Here is an 18836-nt window from a genome sequence, read left to right as displayed (position 1 = left end):
CCCTAGCTCTTTATCTGGGCCATTTTATGTGCACATACATTGCATACGTTATTTTCAGAAATTAAGAGAAAATGTGATGAAAGCCGTAACAAGAATTAATAATTGACATGGATTCATCGAGTGCTATTTTATCGGTGACTTCTTTTTGTTTTGCTCCTTTATCGGTAATTTAAATTATTTCCCTTTCATCAGAACCCACCTCTTGAGTCCACCAACATCACTGAATCGAGTGCTACTTTATCGGTAATTTAAATTATTTCCCTTTCCTCAGAACCCACCTCTGAGTCCACCAAGATCACCGAATCAACTATCCCACGCTTGCAGATATGAAACAGGGAATGAGCACGCTGCAGGACGAGCTCCTCCTCCAAGTCCTTGTACCAGTCTTGATGCTCAATGTAAAAATGTTGGTGATGCTTACCACGTGCATGTAACTTGAAAGAGCTTTGGAGGCTGCTGAAGGTTGCGAACCAGAGCGCACATGTCCTCTCAGCATACTTGGCAACACCAACAACAAATATTAAGATGGCAGCCAGTGTGAGCAAGATCCCGCTGCCGGCGATGTACTTGTAGAGGACATATCCGGCCCCTGCAACCTGCACCACAAGGGTCAGCAAGTGGCGCATCCAGAGCTTGCTATCCTCGAGGGCATAGGCGGTGATGTTGTCTGGGCCACCGAGATGCAGCAGGAGGAATGGCGCCCAAAAGGCAATGAGCTGGTGGTCTTGCGGTGCGCAGCTGCTGTAGAGTAGTTGGCCGGCAGTGTATGTCGCGGTCATGTCCGACAGCTGGTACGCCAGCCAGAGGGGAGCCCTCAGCAAAGCTGAGCTATTATGCCGCCGTATGTTGGCGAAGAGATGGAGGATGACCTGGAAGGCGAGGCTCAAGAGAACCCCGATCTGGCTCCCCCAATTGATCCAGAAGTCCAACGGCCCGTCAGTCATTATGACAAGCTTGATCCTGCAATGCAACAGCTATCGATACGTAGAATCAGTAAGCAACAATTAAATACTGTAAGAGCAGCCTAATTGCATAATTTACAGCCTAATTGCATAATACTGGGCATCGTAAAGTGTTGGCATGATGCCTCCCAACTCTAAACAAAGTGACTACCTACACAGCCGCTACCTTAGAGTAACCACACAGAGCAACTTATCCAGTACATCCTCTGTTTTTGTTTACTCTGTATATTATCTGTATATTAGAGTTGACTGAAGTCAAACTTCTTAAAATTTGACCAAGTTTATAGAAATGAATATAAATAGATATCGTAGCAAATTTATATGATGTGAAAGTACATTCAATAATGAATCTGATGGTATTGAATAGTTATTGTATATGTTAATATTTTTGTCTATAAATGTAGTTAAAGTTTACAAAGCTTGACTTTGACCAAAGCTAATACGCGCGGAGTAAATAAAAACAGAGGAAGTACACTGTCAAGTCAATATAGATGTGATTCTGATATTTCATGCAAACCAACCAGGAGTGTCAACTAGCTGTCCACTTTCAACCAAGAATTTAAGAATGCTGAAAAAGGTGAGGAATCGCATGAGATTGGGTGCATAAATGAAAGCACAAATGTCGGTGTCAAAACCGGCGGATCTTGGGTAGGGGTCCCGAACTATGCGTCTAAGGTCGATGGTAACAGGAGGTGGGGGACACAATGTTTACCCAGGTTCGAGCCCTCTCTATGGAGGTAATACCCTACTTTTTGCTTGATTGATCTTGATGAATATGAGTATTACAAGAGTTGATCTACCACGAGATCGTAATGGCTAAACCCTAGAAGTCTAGCATGTTTGACTATAATTGTATATATCTTCTACGGACTAACCCTCCGGTGTCCAACCACATCATCATCGTACTATAAAAGACTTGTGAGTTGATACTATGAGAGTAGTATAAAAGCTACATTTGATCAAGCATCAATATCATATGCTAATCGATAAATACAACTCTAATCTGTGACCAATGTGGCAGCAGGCAGGCAGGCAGTTCAGAGTTCAGACTGACTGCCGCCTTCAATAACACAAATTCGACGTGTTATGTCCAATGTGAAAATAGGAGGTTAAAGAAATCCACTCCCCCGCAAAAAGAAAATTAAAATAAGTTGCCACACCTCGTCTAAGTGGCGTTTGAGAGATGTGCTCGCAGACAGCCTAGGCGCCGCGCGTGGAGGCCGTCGGTGGCTGGAAGCTCCAGACGAGCAGAGAAATAAAGGAGTAGCTACATGGTGCAGGTGGTCCTGGAGGCGGCCGGTCCTAACGATGGTTAGGAACAGGAAGCGCCGGGGAGAGCTCGCGGTCACGGTCTCCGCCATGGCTCAGGAGAAGAGTTTGGAAACTGTGGGGGATTTGCAATTTGGGGAACTCGTTGCAGAGATGCGGCCACCAATAATCCTACATCTACAAAATCTAGCTATTACGAAGGCTCACGTAACCTACCTAACAAATTTCTATCACCCCTCCTGATTTTCACGGGTGTGGGCCCCTTCCAATCCCAATCTTCCCTGTTGGCTGTTACGTAAAATCTGTAAGTAAAATTAAGTAGGTGTAGCATGGCCCCGCCACTATGGGTCCCACCAAAATTGACTTGCTGCACCCGCTGTGTTTTCCCTTTTTCGTATATTTGTTTATTCAAAATGTTCTATTACTTGAACAGTGTGACCGAATCCTGAACAATATCCACCATTGCATTTCTCGAGTCGAGATCTCTGTAATTAGATCCGATGTTAACACGTTTCCATGAATTTTTCTAGAAAAATCTGAAAAAACAACGAAAAAAACATAATCCAGTAAAAATCAAAAAAAGGCAACCAAAAAACAAAGAAAAGGAAGAAAAAAGGGAGCCCGGAAGCACGGTTGTGGTTTTTAAAAAAAATCCCTTTCGCGAAGCACATTTTTTCACCGAGAAGCAAAAAAGCAAATCAGTGCTTCTCGCTAAAGCACATATTTCTAGATCTTATGCAATCGGTCAGATGATATAGATATATGCCTCTTACACAACATAGGTCATCTAAAAAAATCTCATACGCCTCACCAAAGCATGAAAGCTAGTTAAAAATGAATTCCTATTTGCAAAATGGCTAATCGCATGAATAAGCTCACATTAACCAGTCAATTTTGGATCCAATCCAGGTTTTGTTGTAGGATATTTTAGGAAGAAATGGGAATGCAATATATAGGTTCATACAGAGAAAATGATGATATGTGCATTCACAAGAAGCAAATCTGCGTTTCTCGTGAAAACATATTTTTTCAAGAAGTAAATATGTGTTCTTGTGGAAGCAAATTTAATCTTCTCATGGAAGCATACTTTTTTTTCGTTTTCAAGAAGCACAATTGTGCGTCAAAAGTAATTTGCTCCAAAATGTAGGAAACCCATGCAAAACCGAGAAGCCAAAGAAAATAATCTAAAACCCTACCACACGTAAAGTAAAAAAAAATCAAGAGAGAGAGTCGAGCAAGCGACACATGGCAGTGGTTTGGCGCACCACTTGGCACGTTCGCATACCAAGAGAGTGACCCTTGTGGAAGCCCGGCAAGGTACCCTTTCATAGTTGCTCACCGCTATTTCTCGCACGTATTGATTCCTATTAGGAATTGCCTACGGGAGGGAAATAGTGGGTCGACCAAACACTGTAGCGTATGTTTTTTCTATTTTTCTTTTTTATCGGGTTTCCAATGTTTTGTAGCCTGGTTATTCTTGTGGGTTTTGGTTTTCTTTTTTCCTTCTCATTCTATGGTTTTATTTTTCTTCTCTGTTCTCTATGGTTTTCTTTTTTTGTTTCTGCTTTTCATGAGACTTGTTTTTCCTGTTTTTCTTGTTTATCTTTTTCAACACGTATCTATTTTTTCTCATCCCGGCTTGCGGCGTGTTGAGCTACTGCTGTCTTCCTCATCCCGGCTTGCGGCGTGCACCGTGATGGGACAGTAGGCCTTCGAAATCGCACCTCTTTGAGTCCTGTACGGGAGAAAGGTGATAAGGTTTTTGGGGAGCGCTCTGTGCGACTACTGACTCCTTCGTCACGGACGCCCCGGACTCCGACGACTACTTCCCCGACGATGACTTCTTCCCCAACGTCGACAACCTCCTCGACGACATGGCTGGCGAGGATGTCGACCCCAAGTCCAGTGCTTCTGCTGCTGCTGTCCCGTACGTGTTCTTGCTCTTTGTGTTAGAGGCCCTGCCACAGTTCCTTGTTCTAATGTTTGCCCTAGATATGTTAGCTTCTACTTCATATATGCAACTTGCTATACTGTCTGCTCTAGATATGTTTAGTTACAGTTCATATATGAAGGTGCTATTTACCTTCTCTTTGTCAGATCGCATAACTTGTTTTATCACTACTATATTAGTCATGCTTTATCTACTATTTTTGATAATAAAATCATTCGGTTAATTGCTCATATTTCCAACAATGCCTTGTTTCCATGCTTTAAGTGAATAGGAAAAGAAGCAAGACCAATATGATGACACATGCCAACGCACACTGAGATGCAGAATAACTTTTGCCATCCCATGCTCTGCATACACATTCAGTCATATGAATAAGTACGACCGCGCATGAAATAAAAATTAAAAAGTCAGTAAAAGAAAAAATAATTTTATTCAGGTTCTTACATGAACATTTCTCCAAACTAGCTACAGACCAGGACAATAATCGTTAGCTACAATATGGCAGTTGTGTAACTTATGCAGTAGTTGCACCTTACCACCTTTGGGGCGCTTGGATCCTCAAGTCCGTCTCTACACCTGCACAATTTTTCCTTCTGGTAAACATGGGATCAGCTCCACCACGCATATATACTTTGTAAACCTAGAGAAACATGATATCAGCCTATCAAGAGTTGGATGTCAGCCGTTTATTTTGTATCTAAAACATTGAACACCATCATATTATTCAACTTCATAGTCTTACATTTATTTTCTTAACATCAATTGCTACAAAATTCCCACAGCAACACGAGGAGCGTCATCACGACTCTGCTCCTCGTTTGAGTCTTCTTTTATTTGGCGGAGGTGTTCTATCATAAGCCACACGACAGTCGTGAACTCACCACCACTGCTAAGCTTCCTGGCATGTGACTCCCTACTGCACCGGTTGGCTGCATAGGCTAGGAAGTTGGTCCATAGGTTTAGCAGCAGGCGCACTGTGAACGCTGACGCAAATCAACAGAATTCAGCCGTAGCCATGGCTATTCCTCCCAACCTCCCTCACAGCGAGCTACAGTAGTTTCAGCCGAAGCCACCATTCCAATCCCAGATCTCAAAGACACACGCACAAGCTAATATATGGATTATCGTTACATCCCCTTAGCGGGTCCAGTCTGGGCCTGCAAGCCACTGGGGAAGGGCTCGACGACGAGTGGGCCGGGCCTCCGGCCCACGAACTGAAGATGTTGTCTCCCGTGCATCGTCATGATCATCTTCAGTATCAGCTGCAGAGCTAGGACCGCTGACATTCCCCCCTGCTTGAGAAGCGGCTTGCCCCCAAGCCAACGCCCGCGGAAACAGCTATTGGAGGGAGTCCTTGTCCTCCCAGGTAGCCTTGTCCCGAGAACTCCCACTCCATTCCACAAGAACTTGCGCAATGGAGCGCGTACCACGATGACGCATGCGGTGCTGCAAAATGCGATATGGAACCTGTAGATGAATGTCATCAGAAGGGAGCGAGCTAGATACCTGGTGAGTGGCAGGAACAAATTTCTTCAGTTGGGACACATGGAAGACAGGATGTATCTTGCTAGCTTCTGGCATCTGCAATTTGTAAGCAACTTCACCAATTTTGTCCAACACTTCGAATGGCCCAAAATAACGGAAAGCCAGCTTATGATTGGAGCGATGAGCCACTGTGGCTTGAACATAAGGCTGTAACTTGAGGAACACATGATCTCCAACAGAAAAGACGCGTTCAGTTCTCTTCTTATCAGCCTGCGTTTTCATCCTTTGCTGGGCACGAAGCAAATGCTGACGGACAGATTGTTGGACCACTGCTCTGGTTTCCAGCCATTGCTGAAGATCAACTGGAGCTATAGTATCTGACGGCGTAATGCCAAAGTAACGAGGGCTGTGACCATAGAGCACTTCAAACGGGGACTTGTTCAGAGCCGAATGCCAATTCGTGTTGTACCAAAATTCACACAGGGCAATCCAACGGGCCCATTTCTTCGGGTGTGCGCTGATGAAACAACGGAGGAAGCATTCCACCTGCTGGTTAACACGCTCCGTTTGACCGTCTGTTTCAGGATGATAAGCTGAGCTCATATTCAGTGTAGCACCGGTTCTTCTTACCAACAACTGCCAGAACTGACTAGTGAAAACCGGGTCTCTGTCTGATACAATCAGTCTGGGCATACCGTGTAGTTTATAGATATTATCTAAGAATAGTTCTGCAATTTTCTGTGCATTGTAAGGATGCTTCATTGGGACAAAATGACCATACTTCGTGAACTTGTCAATCACTACCATGATGCAGTCAAATTGGTCAGAAGAAGGCAAACCTGAGATGAAATCCATGGTCACAGTATCCCAAGCTCGTGTTGGTACTGGAAGGGGGGAAAGTAAACCTGGATATGCTACTCTTTCTGGTTTAGCCTGCTGACACACTAGACAAGACTGAACATGCTGTTTGACAAAGTTCTTCATTCCCACCCATTTGAACAAGGCATGGATTCTTTTATATGTCACTGGAAATCCTGAATGGCCACCAACAGGGCTGTCATGGAAAGCTTGACATATTTTGGAGTGCAGAGGGGGATTGTTGCCTATCCAAATTGCTCCTTTGTATCTGATGAGCCCTTGCACTAGTTGGTAACTATCTTTGGATGCAGGTTGTACAGCTAACCGTTGTAACAGGTTTTGAGCAACAGGATCTTGTGTATAACTGTTCAGAATTTCTGTTAACCACTCAGGTTGTGCACAAGAAATGGCTAGCAGCTGCTCCTCATTGTGTGGTCGCCTGGAGAGGGCATCAGCTGCAGTATTCTCCAGCCCCTTCTTATACACAATCTTGTAATTGAGGCCCATCAGCTTTGTTAGTGCTTTCTGCTGCCAAGGTGTGTGAATTCTTTGTTCAGTTAAATTACAGAGGCTCTTTTGATCAGTCCTGATGACAAACTCCTGACACTGTAAATATGGCCTCCAATGGTCCACTGCTAACAGTATAGCCAGGTATTCCTTTTCATATATGGACAGCCCTCTGTTTCTTGGGCCTAATGCTCTGCTCACAAATGCTACAGGGTGACCTTCCTGCATGAGAACAACACCTATCCCCACATCACATGCATCTGTTTCCACAACAAATTGCTTAGAGTAGTCAGGAAGGGCCAGAACTGGAGCACTTGTAAGTACCTCTTTAAGTGTAGAGAAAGCAGTCTCAGTGACTGAAGTCCACAGAAATGGCACCCCCTTCTTAAGAAGATCTGTCAATGGCTTACTAATAATGCCATAGTTCCTGATGAATTTTCTGTAGTAGCCAGTAAGGCCCAAAAAACCCCTGACTTCCTTCACATTAGCTGGAGTAGGCCATTCTTGGACAGTAGCAATCTTTGTACTGTTAGTAGAGACACCTTTGTCACTGATAACATGCCCCAAAAAGGCAATCTCTTGCTGGGCAAATGCACATTTGCTCAACTTCACCTTCCACTGTTTCTGTTGCAGAATACCCAACACTTGTTCCAGGTGCTTCAAGTGATCTAGGAATGTTTTGCTAAAAACTAAGATATCATCAAAGTATACCACTGCACACTCTCTGGATACTGGGGCCAAATCACTGTTCATGGATCCCTGGAAGGTATTTGGTCCACCAGTTAAACCAAAGGCCAGCACAAGGAATTCATAGTGGCCACAGTGAGTTTGGAAAGCTGTTTTAAACTCTTCCCCTGGAGCCAATCTGATTTGGTGGTAACCAGCTTTGAGGTCTAGTTTAGAGAACCAACGAGCCCCTGCCAATTCTTCCAACAACTCCTCAATTACTGGGATGGGATATTTGCCCTTAACAGTTAATGCATTTACATGTCTGAAGTCTATGACTAGTCTCCATGTGCCTTCCTCCTTCTTTTTGACCATGAGAGCAAGTGAGGAGAAAGGACTCTTGCTGGGTCTAATTAATCCATTCTTTAGCAGCTCAGCAACTTGTTTTTCCATTTTGGTTTTCAGGTATGGAGCTATTCTGTACGGTTGAATGGAAACTGGTTGGGCTCCTGGCACCAATGGAATGTGGTGATCAAATTCTCTCCTAGGTGGCAGACCAACAGGTTCAGCGAACACCTCGTGATATTTGTCCAGTAGTGCTTGAATTTCAGGTAGGTAAGCAGTAACTGTTGCAGTTTCTGTGGCATATATTGCAATGACTGTGTAAGCACACTCCTCTGGAAGTTCTCCTTGCAGCGTGATAGTTCTGTTTTTGTAGTGGAAGGACAGCCACTTTTGTTCCCAGTCAACCTGCATAGGACTGTGGCAAGAGAGCCAGTCCAGCCCCAGTATTCCATCATAAGTTCCCAATGGCAGCAACCTGAAATCAGTGTAAAACTCATTACCCTGGCAACTCCAGAGACACTGCTTGATCTGTTTATCACACTGAAGTTTGCCACCTCCTGCAACTGAGACGGAGACAGGCTTGATTGTTTTAACATTGTTCAGTTTATGAAGCCACTTATGGTTAAGGAAGGAGTGTGTGCTTCCAGAGTCAACCAAGAACTGCATGGTAGTGCCCTGCATCTGTACACACAGTTTGAAAGACATGCTCGAGGGTCCCTGTTCGCAAGCAGCTGCTGAAATGAGCATAAGATTATCTGAGTCACTGTCAGTGTTGTCAGGGGAAGTTGTAGCTGGGCCTTGGAGTTGCTCAATCAACTCTTGCACTACATGTAACTGCACTGTTGACTTACATTGGTGGTCCTTAGACCATTTCTCCCCACAGATGAAACATAAACCCTTGTCCTTCCTGTAATTTCGCAGGGTAGCCCATTTCTCATCAGTAGTGCCATGCCTGGAGCTATCAAAACTCCTCCTGTCCTCATTACTGCGCATTCAAGAGCTATTGACAATTATAGGAGTAGTACTTCTCTTGCTGTTGCCTGACAGCTGTAGGCCTGTACTATCACCCAATTCCTCATGCAGGAGAGCTAGTTCATAAGCTGTGTCCAGATCACGGGGCTTCTGCATTGCAATGGTCATCCGCACCCCAGGTTTTAGGCCATCAATGAATCAAGTAGTGTAATGAAGTGCATCTGGATTATCCTCATAGGCTGTCAACTGATCGTAGAGCTCGGTGAACTGTTCCACATAGTCTTCTACGCTGCCAGTCTGTGCAATTCTGAACATTTTTCTCAGCAGATTCTGATGTTGATTTCTCCCGAACCTGTTCTGCAGAACTTGGCAAAATTCAGGCCAATTCAGGTGGGGTGTTCGCCTCTGTACGGACTCTAGCCAGCGGGCAGCAGCTCCCTCGAACTATGATGTAGCAAACGAGACCCATCTGCTATTAGGAGTGCCCCATAGCCTGAAGTAATCTTCGCACCGTGCCTGCCACAATCTGGGATTAGTTCCATCGAATTTGGGCAGTTCGACCCTTGGGCCTGAATGGAGTTGCTCGAACACTTCTCCGGCGCCGAACTCTCTGGGTGATTGATTGTCGCGCGGGGATTGCAGATCACGCAGCCTGCGCGCTGGTGGCGGTACATACAACGGTTGCCCTTTTCCTCTCTCGAGCCGATCCTGGGCTGAGGGCTCTGACGGGAAAATCTCCCTAACTGAAGCTGTCTCGCGGGTTTCCGACGAGCTCTTTGGTCGCTGATCCCCTTCCAACTTCTCGGGCCGGTCCATATCCTGGCATAACTGCTCTAGATCCAGGTTGAATTCGGACCGAGCGCCATCAATCCGCGAGGAAATCAGGCCATCCAAGGTCCGGGTCGTGTCCTGCAGTAATTTGGACATCGATTTGAGCAGGTCGTCGCCATGTACCTTGAATCGGTGGTCGAGGTCGTCGTAGATCGAGGATTTGAGGATTTCATGGATGTGTCTCCCCTCCGCCGAGAGCTTGTCCATGGCCTCCTTCCGACGGCGGATATGCAGACGGGTAGCGTGCGGATGGCAAGGAATCTCCAGGATCGGAACTGCTCTGATACCAAATGTGAACGCCGACGCAGATCAACAGAATTCGGCCGTAGCCATGGCTATTCCTCCCAACCTCCCTCACAGCGAGCTACAGTAGTTTCGGCCGAAGCCACCATTCCAATCCTAGATCTCAAAGACACACGCACAAGCTAATATATGGATTATCGTTACATCCCCTTAGCGGGTCCAGTCTGGGCCTGCAAGCCACTGGGGAAGGGCTCGACGACGAGTGGGCCGGGCTTCCGGCCCACGAACTGAAGATGTTGTCTCCCGTGCATCGTCATGATCATCTTTAGTATCAGCTGCAGAGCTAGGACCGCTGACACGCACCTTATCCTTCACCGCCTTACTCTTAAGTAATATCTCAGCAATACTCAACGCATACTTGAGGCGAGAAGTATTAGAGTCGGAGGGTTTATGGTCACTCGGCAACTTCAGTATATGGTTAGCCAGCTTCTTCTCAAGCTCAGAATATTTCAAGTCCCAGTGATGACGCGGCCGGAACAATTTCTTGAGCACAGTGCAGAAGTTGTCACCCAAAGAACCAGCGAGGTCTATATTTTTACATCGGCTCTCCAGATTGACGCAGGTTTGCTTGTACAACTAGTTTTGAGGAAGGCCTGGTAGCATGTAGGGGCGGTTCACGAGGAGAAACATCATGTAGTTGGACAGTGCCCTAACTGTCTCCACATGGTGGTCAGCATCATGGCCCTTTTCCGTTTCCTCACTTGCGAGGATCAAGTCGGTGGTGATGTGCCAGGAGATGATGCTCTCATGAAAGTCAACTCCATGCCAGTCCTCCAACTTCTTGAACAGTTCAGGATACTTCTTAGCTAGTACCACTTCACCCCACTTATGCCTGAGCAAGCCCATTGTGTTTATATCATCCGGTGAGATCCTCATTTTTTGAGCAAGCTTCATGACCTTCTTAGGGACAACGACAGTGAATGAGTAGTATCTCCTGTCCCACCACTCACCGAGTCCCAGCATCTTGAATAGATTGCCGAGTCTGCGACTTACCGGATCTACCTGTCCAGCACGAAACCGCAGCATGTTGTGCTGCCCAATGGTGCCCGACCACTTCCTTGTGCTTCCTGTCATGATCATCTTGCCAGGCCAGGACCGACGAAGAGGAATAAGTGTGCGCCGTAGCCGATGCCATCTTCCAGAGCAGAGAGCTAAATGCCGGAGCCAATCCCATCGCGTGGCACACAAGAAGCCAAGTGCCCAGCTCGACCCTAGTGCACTGAGGAGTGATTTCGTCTCTAGGACCAAGGCGCCACCCACCAAGGTGTGAGTGATGGCAACATCGACTCGGCTATAACCATCTTTCTCACTCAGCTGGAACAACACAAGTGAGGCAGTGACAGCGAGCGGAGAGATGATACGGATGCAGTAGCCAACCCAAGAGTGGATCACGTTTGCCTTGGTGTATAGGATGTCATACATGAGGAAGAGTTCCATCTCCATCACCCTCCACATGCGCTCGCGGGTTTTCATAAGGTCCTGTATTATTTCCCTTACCTCAGAATCCACCTTACTCGAGCTATCTGAAGCATCCAGCTTGATTACTGAATCAACTATCCCACGCTTGCATATATGAAAAAGGGAGTGAGCATGCTGCAGGACGCACTCGGCCGCCAAGTCATTATACCAGTCTTGATGCTTAATATAAAAATGTTGATCACCTCCCGGTAACTTGAGAGAGCTCTGGAGGCTGCTGAATGTGGAGAACCAGAGCGCACATGTCCTCTCAGCATACTTGGCAACACCAACAACAAATATTAAGATGGCAGCCAGTGTGAGCAAGATCCCGCTGCCGGCGATGTACTTGTAGAGGACATATCCGGCTCCTGCAACCTGCACCACAAGGGTCGGCAAGTGGCGCGTCCAGAGCTTGCTATCCTCGAGGGCATAGGCGGTGATGTTGTCTGGGCCACCGAGATGCAGCAGGAGGAATGGCGCCCAAAAGGCAATTAGCTGGTGGTCTTGCGGAGCGCAGCTGCTGTAGACTAGTTGACCGGCAGTGTATGTCGCGGTCATGTCCGACAGCTGGTACGCCAGCCAGAGGGGAGCCCTCAGCAAAGCTGAGCTATTATGCCGCCGTATGTTGGCGAAGAGATGGAGGATGACCTGGAAGGCGAGGCTCAAGAGAACCCCGATCTGGCTCCCCCAATTGATCCAGAAGTCCAACGGCCCGTCAGTCATTATGACAAGCTTGATCCTGCAATGCAACAGCTGTCGATACGTAGAATCAGTAAGCAACAATTAAACACTGTAAGAGCAGCCTAATTGCATAATACTGGGCATCGTAAAGTGTTGGCATGACGCCTCCCAACTCTAAACAAAGTGACTACCTACACAGCAGGGTAGCATACAAGCTACTGTATGACACTGCTACCTTAGAGTAACCACACAGAGCAACTTATCCAGTACTTCCTCTGTTTTTGTTTACTCTGTATATTATCTGTATATTAGAGTTGACTGAAGTCAAACTTCTTAAAATTTGACCAAGTTTATAGAAACGAATATAAATAGATATCGTAGCAAATTTATATGATGTGAAAGTACATTCAATAATGAATCTGATGGTATTGAATAGTTATTGTATATGTTAACATTTTTGTCTATAAATGTAGTTAAAGTTTACAAAGCTTGACTTTGACCAAAGCTAATACGCGCGGAGTAAATAAAAACAGAGGAAGTACACTGTCAAGTCAATATAGATGTGATTCTGATATTTCATGCAAACCAACCAGGAGTGTCAACTAGCTGTCCACTTTCAACCAAGAATTTAAGAATGCTGAAAACGGCGAGGAATCGCATGAGATTGGGTGCATAAATGAAAGCACCAATGTCGGTGTCAAAACCGGCGGATTTTGGGTAGGGGGTCCCGAACTATGCGTCTACGGTCGATGGTAACAGGAGGCGGGGGACACAATGTTTACCCAGGTTCGAGCCCTCTCTATGGAGGTAATACCCTACTTTTTGCTTGATTGATCTTGATGAATATGAGTATTACAAGAGTTGATCTACCACGAGATCGTAATGGCTAAACCCTAGAAGTCTAGCATGTTTGACTATAATTGTATATATCTTCTACGGACTAACCCTCCGGTGTCTAACCACATCATCATCGTATTATAAAAGACTTGTGAGTTGATACCATGAGAGTAGTATAAAAGCTACATTCGATCAAGCATCAATATCATATGCTAATCGATAAATACAACTCTAATCTGTGACCAATGTGGCAGCAGGCAGGCAGGCAGTTTCAGAGTTCAGACTGACTGCCGTTTTCAATAACACAAATTCGACGTGTTATGTCCAATGTGAAAATAGGAGGTTAAAGAAGTCCACTCCCCCGCAAAAAGAAAATTAAAATAAGTCGCCACACCTCATCTAAGTGGCGTTTGAGAGATGTGCTCGCAGACAGCCTAGGCGCCGCGCGTGGAGGCCGTCGGTGGCCGGAAGCTCCACACGAGCGGAGAAATAAGGGAGTAGCTACATGGTGCAGGTGGTCCTGGTGGCGGCCGGTCCTAACGATGGTTAGGAACAGGAGGCGCCGGGGAGCGCTCGCGGTCACGGTCTCCGCCATGGCGCAGTAGAAGAGTTTGGAAACTATGGGGGATTTGCAATTTGGGGAACTCGTTGCAGAGACGCGGCCACCAATAATCCTACATCTACAAAATATAGCTATTAAGAAGGCTCACGTAACCTACCTAACAAATTTCTGTCACCCCTCCTGATTTTCACGGGTGTGGGCCCCTTCCAATCCCAATCTTCCCTGTTGGCTGTTACGTAAAATCTGTAAGTAAAATTAAGTAGGTGTAGCATGGCCCCGCCACTATGGGTCCCACCAAAATTGACTTGTTGCACCCGCTGTGTTTTCCCTTTTTCGTATATTTGTTTATTCAAAATGTTCTATTGTTTGAACAGTGTGACCGAATCCTGAACAATATCCACCATTGCATTTCTCAAGTCGAGATCTCTGTAATTAGATCCGATGTTAACATGTTTCCATGAATTTTTTTTAGAAAAATCTGAAAAAACAATGAAAAAAACATAATCCAGTAAAAATCAAAAAAAGGCAACCAAAAAACAAAGAAAAGGAAGAAAAAAGGGAGCCCGGAAGCACGGTTGTGGTTTTTTAAAAAAAAAATCCCTTTCGTGAAGCACATTTTTTCACCGAGAAGCAAAAAAGCAAATCAGTGCTTCTCGCTAAAGCACATATTTCTAGATCTTATGCAATCGGTCAGATGATATAGATATGTGCCTCTTACACAACATAGGTCATCTAAAAAAATCTCATACGCCTCACCAAAGCATGAAAGCTAGTTAAAAATGAATTCCTATTTGCAAAATGGCTAACCGCATGAATAAGCTCACATTAACCAGTCAATTTTGGATCCAATCCAGGTTTTGTTGTAGGATATTTTAGGAAGAAATTGGAATGCAATATATATGTTCATACAGAGAAAATGATGATATGTGCATTCACAAGAAGCAAATCTGCGTTTCTCGTGGAAACATATTTTTTTCAAGAAGTAAATATGTGTTCTTGTGGAAGCAAATTTAATCTTCTCATGGAAGCATACTTTTTTTTTCGTTTTCAAGAAGCACAATTGTGCGTCAAAAGTAATTTGCTCCAAAATGTAGGAAACCCATGCAAAACCGAGAAGCCAAAGAAAATAATCTAAAACCCTACCACACGTAAAGTAAAAAAAAATCAAGAGAGAGAGTCGAGCAAGCGACACATGGCAGTGGTTTGGCGCACCACTTGGCACGTTCGCATACCAAGAGAGTGACCCTTGTGGAAGCCCGGCAAGGTACCCTTTGATAGTTGCTCACCGCTATTTCTCGCACGTATTGATTCCTATTAGGAATTGCCTACGGGAGGGAAATAGTGGGTCGACCAAACACTGTAGCGTATGTTTTTCTATTTTTCTTTTTTATCGGGTTTCCAATGTTTTGTAGCCTGGTTATTCTTGTGGGTTTTGGTTTTCTTTTTTCCTTCTCATTCTATGGTTTTATTTTTCTTCTCTCTTCTCTATGGTTTTCTTTTTTTGTTTCTGCTTTTCATGAGACTTGTTTTTCCTGTTTTTCTTGTTTATCTTTTTCAACACGTATCTATTTTTTCGTGCATAATGTACAAATTTATATACATCATGGGCATTTTTTTGTACATGTTTAACATTTTCAACATACATAATTAACATTTTCTTCAATATATGTTTTAAAGTCTGTTTTTTTCATACACGCTGTAATTGTTTTAATAGAAAAGGACATTTTTTACATTTCGATAATTTTTCAAATATATGATTAACATTGCTTTCAAATATATGTTTAGATGTCAGTATTTTCAACATATGTCTACATATTTTGCAACACATGTGTACATTTTTTGTATAAACCAGAATCATTTTTAATACATGTTTCATAATTTTTTAAATAAAATATTGAATGTGTATAAATATATTTTTTACTTTCTAATTTTTTTGTACATATGTTATGATGTCTACCTTTTCTCATACACATTGTAAATTTTTCATATACACCTAAAACTACATGATTAATCCTTTATAACACTATGCTCCCTAGTTATAAAGATTCCATGTTCAGTTGAGGTCTCAAACTGAAGTTGGGTCATCCAATTTTGACTAGGTCAACAATTTCTCAAAGCTCCCTCATTCAGTTATTTTATACTATACACTATAGTTCCTAATTTTTAAGGACACACAACTAATTGAGGTACTCAATTTAGAAGTGGGTCACCAAGTTTTCATCGGGTCAACAGTTTCTCAAGATCTCCCATTAATTCTTTTAATTCCCTATGTTCCAAAAATCCGAAGCTCTTTCATTCAATTGAGGTACTAAAATTTTTATTTGGTTTACGATTTTGATTGGGCCCATGATTTTACAAATCAATCAGCAACAACTAGCCGATAAAAACATATCAATCCCGCACATGCTCCCATCATCTAGAAAAAAGAAGCAACACCATGTGATTATGTAACATCAACATAGTACATGCAGCCACCGATTTAGAAAATTTTCTATATAAATATATGTTGGTTGGCAGATAGCACAAAACCACACCACAGAAGGCCCATCAAATTACCGCATTATAAATAAAAATAAAACAAACTCCATCATCTCCCCTACCCACCAAACTAAATATTCCATCTGTTTCAAAATATAAGGGATATTAGTTTTTTGGAAAGTCAAATCTTTAACTTTAACCAAGTTCAAAGCAAAACATATCGACATCCACAATATTAAACAAAAAATGGAAATTCATTTCATGATGAATCTAATCATACCGATTTGATATTATGGATTTTGATATATTTCTCTACAAATTTGATCAAACTTAAAAGGGTTGACTTTTCAAAAAAGTAATACACCTTATATTTTGAAATATAGTGAGTAATTTTTTTAAGAAACTCAACAACACCAATGACGCAGCAAAGCGCGCCCAACCCTTCTAGTATTTTTTAAATATGGAATTAAGATTTTAAAAAATTAATATGAAAAATAAGAAAATGAAAATAAAGAGAAAAAACAAAAGAGAAAAAAGATAGACAAATGAAAAGAAAAAGGCGGGTGTGACGATAGCGCTACTAGGCCGGCGATGCAAGCTACTACCTCATTGTAGGCAGGACATAGAGGATAATGGTTTGATGCCAACATTTGGCATTGCCCATACATGGCAAGCCAACAATTGGCAATATCAAATGTTGCCAATAATTAGCAATTTCTTGTGAGGCCGGCAAGTAAATTTGGTAAATAACCAAGAACTAGCCAATATTTGGCATTTGCCAAACGTTGTCATGCCAATTTTTGGCATCAAACCAATCATGCTCATGGTCGTGCTCAAACATGTCGACATGTGGCACGTTTATCTCTTATGGGCCATGTGAATTTTTTGGCCCAATTACTTTTGGAGGCGGGTGCGTTTCTCGACAGCAGAAGGCGACCCGGGTGTCGGCGGTGCAATTTTCAGCAGGATCTCATCGTATCTGACAAAAGCGCCACAAGGGCGACTGGATCTACGTGCGACGGTGCACCTGCATGAGCGTTCAGTTGTGGAGGCCGACCTGCGGTGGCTTGAACCGTGCAGCGGTGCCAATGGGGTGGGCTCCGAGCTTGAATTTGTGCAGGGCGCCATGATTGGCTCACTTCCTATCAAGGGAGAGATAAAGATGGAGAAGAAAATGAGAGGGAAGGAAGGGAGAGGAAGCATGGCGCAGGGGAAGCAGGGATTTCTAGATAAACGTGTCAAGTCAGGTTGGCATGCGGACCTCGCCCAAGATCCCGAGCACAACACTAGGTGTGCCGTGGGCCAGACACGGCCCATTTAGCCCCATGTTGAGCTCGCGGGATTTTGGGCCGCCCCACAAAGCACTAGCCTATTGGCCATGTTTAGTTTACACCATCTTCAGCGGTCTCCACCCGTCCCCCCTCCACTACCTACATTACACATACTTTGATCTATGCTGAATTTCTGGTGACATTCTTAGAAATGTCATGGATTGGCCTAAATTATGGGATTTTCATAACTGATCAAAAGTGGGCTCACTAGGATCAAATACAGTGACATATTTTACTATGAAAGGACTACTATCGTCACAAATAAAAACCAGTCACAAAATTCTGGTAATTGGTTCATAGCTTAATATGTCATTCAAGGCCAGCATAAGTTTCCCTACATATCTTTTTATTTCTCTTCATTAGAAAAATAGTAAAACCAAACTAGTCTCGTAGAAAGTCATATCTAATTCTATGAACTCACAAAATTATGAATAATAATATATGGTATTTTTTTCAATATTTCAATATTTTTATTCATCCCATTTCCACATTTTTGAATAGCAAGATTTAAAACATTACTAACAAATGAGTGTAATTTAATATTCCAAACATAACTCGAATAATCCTAACATCCACTAGAAATTTTAATATATTTTCTGGATAGGAGCTAAAAGAGTATTGGATTACCTAAATATGAGATTTATTTTAAATCATATGCCTTGTTTTTATACATGTAGTCCAAATTGAAATTTTATGTAGTAAATATCAATATATTTAATAAATACCTAAATAATAGCAAAAGAATTCATAATAAAGTCTTTTCTTCGTAATAAACAATATGATGTAGTATGTCCCATGTATCAAAAAATCCATTTTAGTTAAATATATTTCAATAAGGTACTACACTGGATGTTTTAACTTTATATTTTTAAAAGCAGAAAATACAATTATTACATTGATGAGGTGATAAAGGAAGTTGTATTCTAAATAAATAAAAATGATGAATTAAATGTTTCATGGGGTAATAGCTCCCACATGATTGGGAGCATCGTCGTTGCTTGCACGTTGGTCACGAATCCGGAAGCACAGTTGATCTATCCTGGAGGTGGCATCCCTACCTCCGTAGGGATGTTTTAACTTTATCTACCTCCGTAGTTAAAACAATATGATGTAGTATGTCCCATGTATCAAAAAATCCATTTTAGTTAAATATATTTCAATAAGGTACTACACTGGATGTTTTAACTTTATATTTTTAAAAGCAGAAAATACAATTATTACATTGATGAGGTGATAAAGGAAGTTGTATTCTAAATAAATAAAAATGATGAATTAAATGTTTCATGGGGTAATAGCTCCCACATGATTGGGAGCATCGTCGTTGCTTGCACGTTGGTCAC

At 43.1% G+C, this 18836-nt stretch overlaps 1 protein-coding gene and 1 pseudogene across 1 annotated transcript; both read right to left on the bottom strand.

Annotated features, from left to right (window-relative positions):
* Positions 1-248: 248 nt before the first annotated feature.
* On the bottom strand, positions 249-944 carry LOC147983237 (uncharacterized). The gene has a single exon (XM_087540674.1). The coding sequence runs from the start codon at positions 942-944 to the stop codon at positions 249-251; it is 696 nt and encodes a 231-aa protein (XP_087396800.1).
* A 4003-nt stretch (positions 945-4947) lies between these two features.
* On the bottom strand, positions 4948-12330 carry LOC147983236 (uncharacterized; annotated as a pseudogene).
* Between the last annotated feature and the right edge of the window lie 6506 nt (positions 12331-18836).

This window comes from Triticum urartu, chromosome 2A (assembly GCF_056163025.1).
Source record: "Triticum urartu cultivar PI428250 chromosome 2A, HENAU_Tu73, whole genome shotgun sequence".
In the NCBI taxonomy this organism is placed as follows: Eukaryota; Viridiplantae; Streptophyta; class Magnoliopsida; order Poales; family Poaceae; genus Triticum; species Triticum urartu.
The sequence above is the reverse complement of the archived record's forward strand: the minus strand, read 5'-3'. Positions and strand labels throughout refer to the sequence as shown.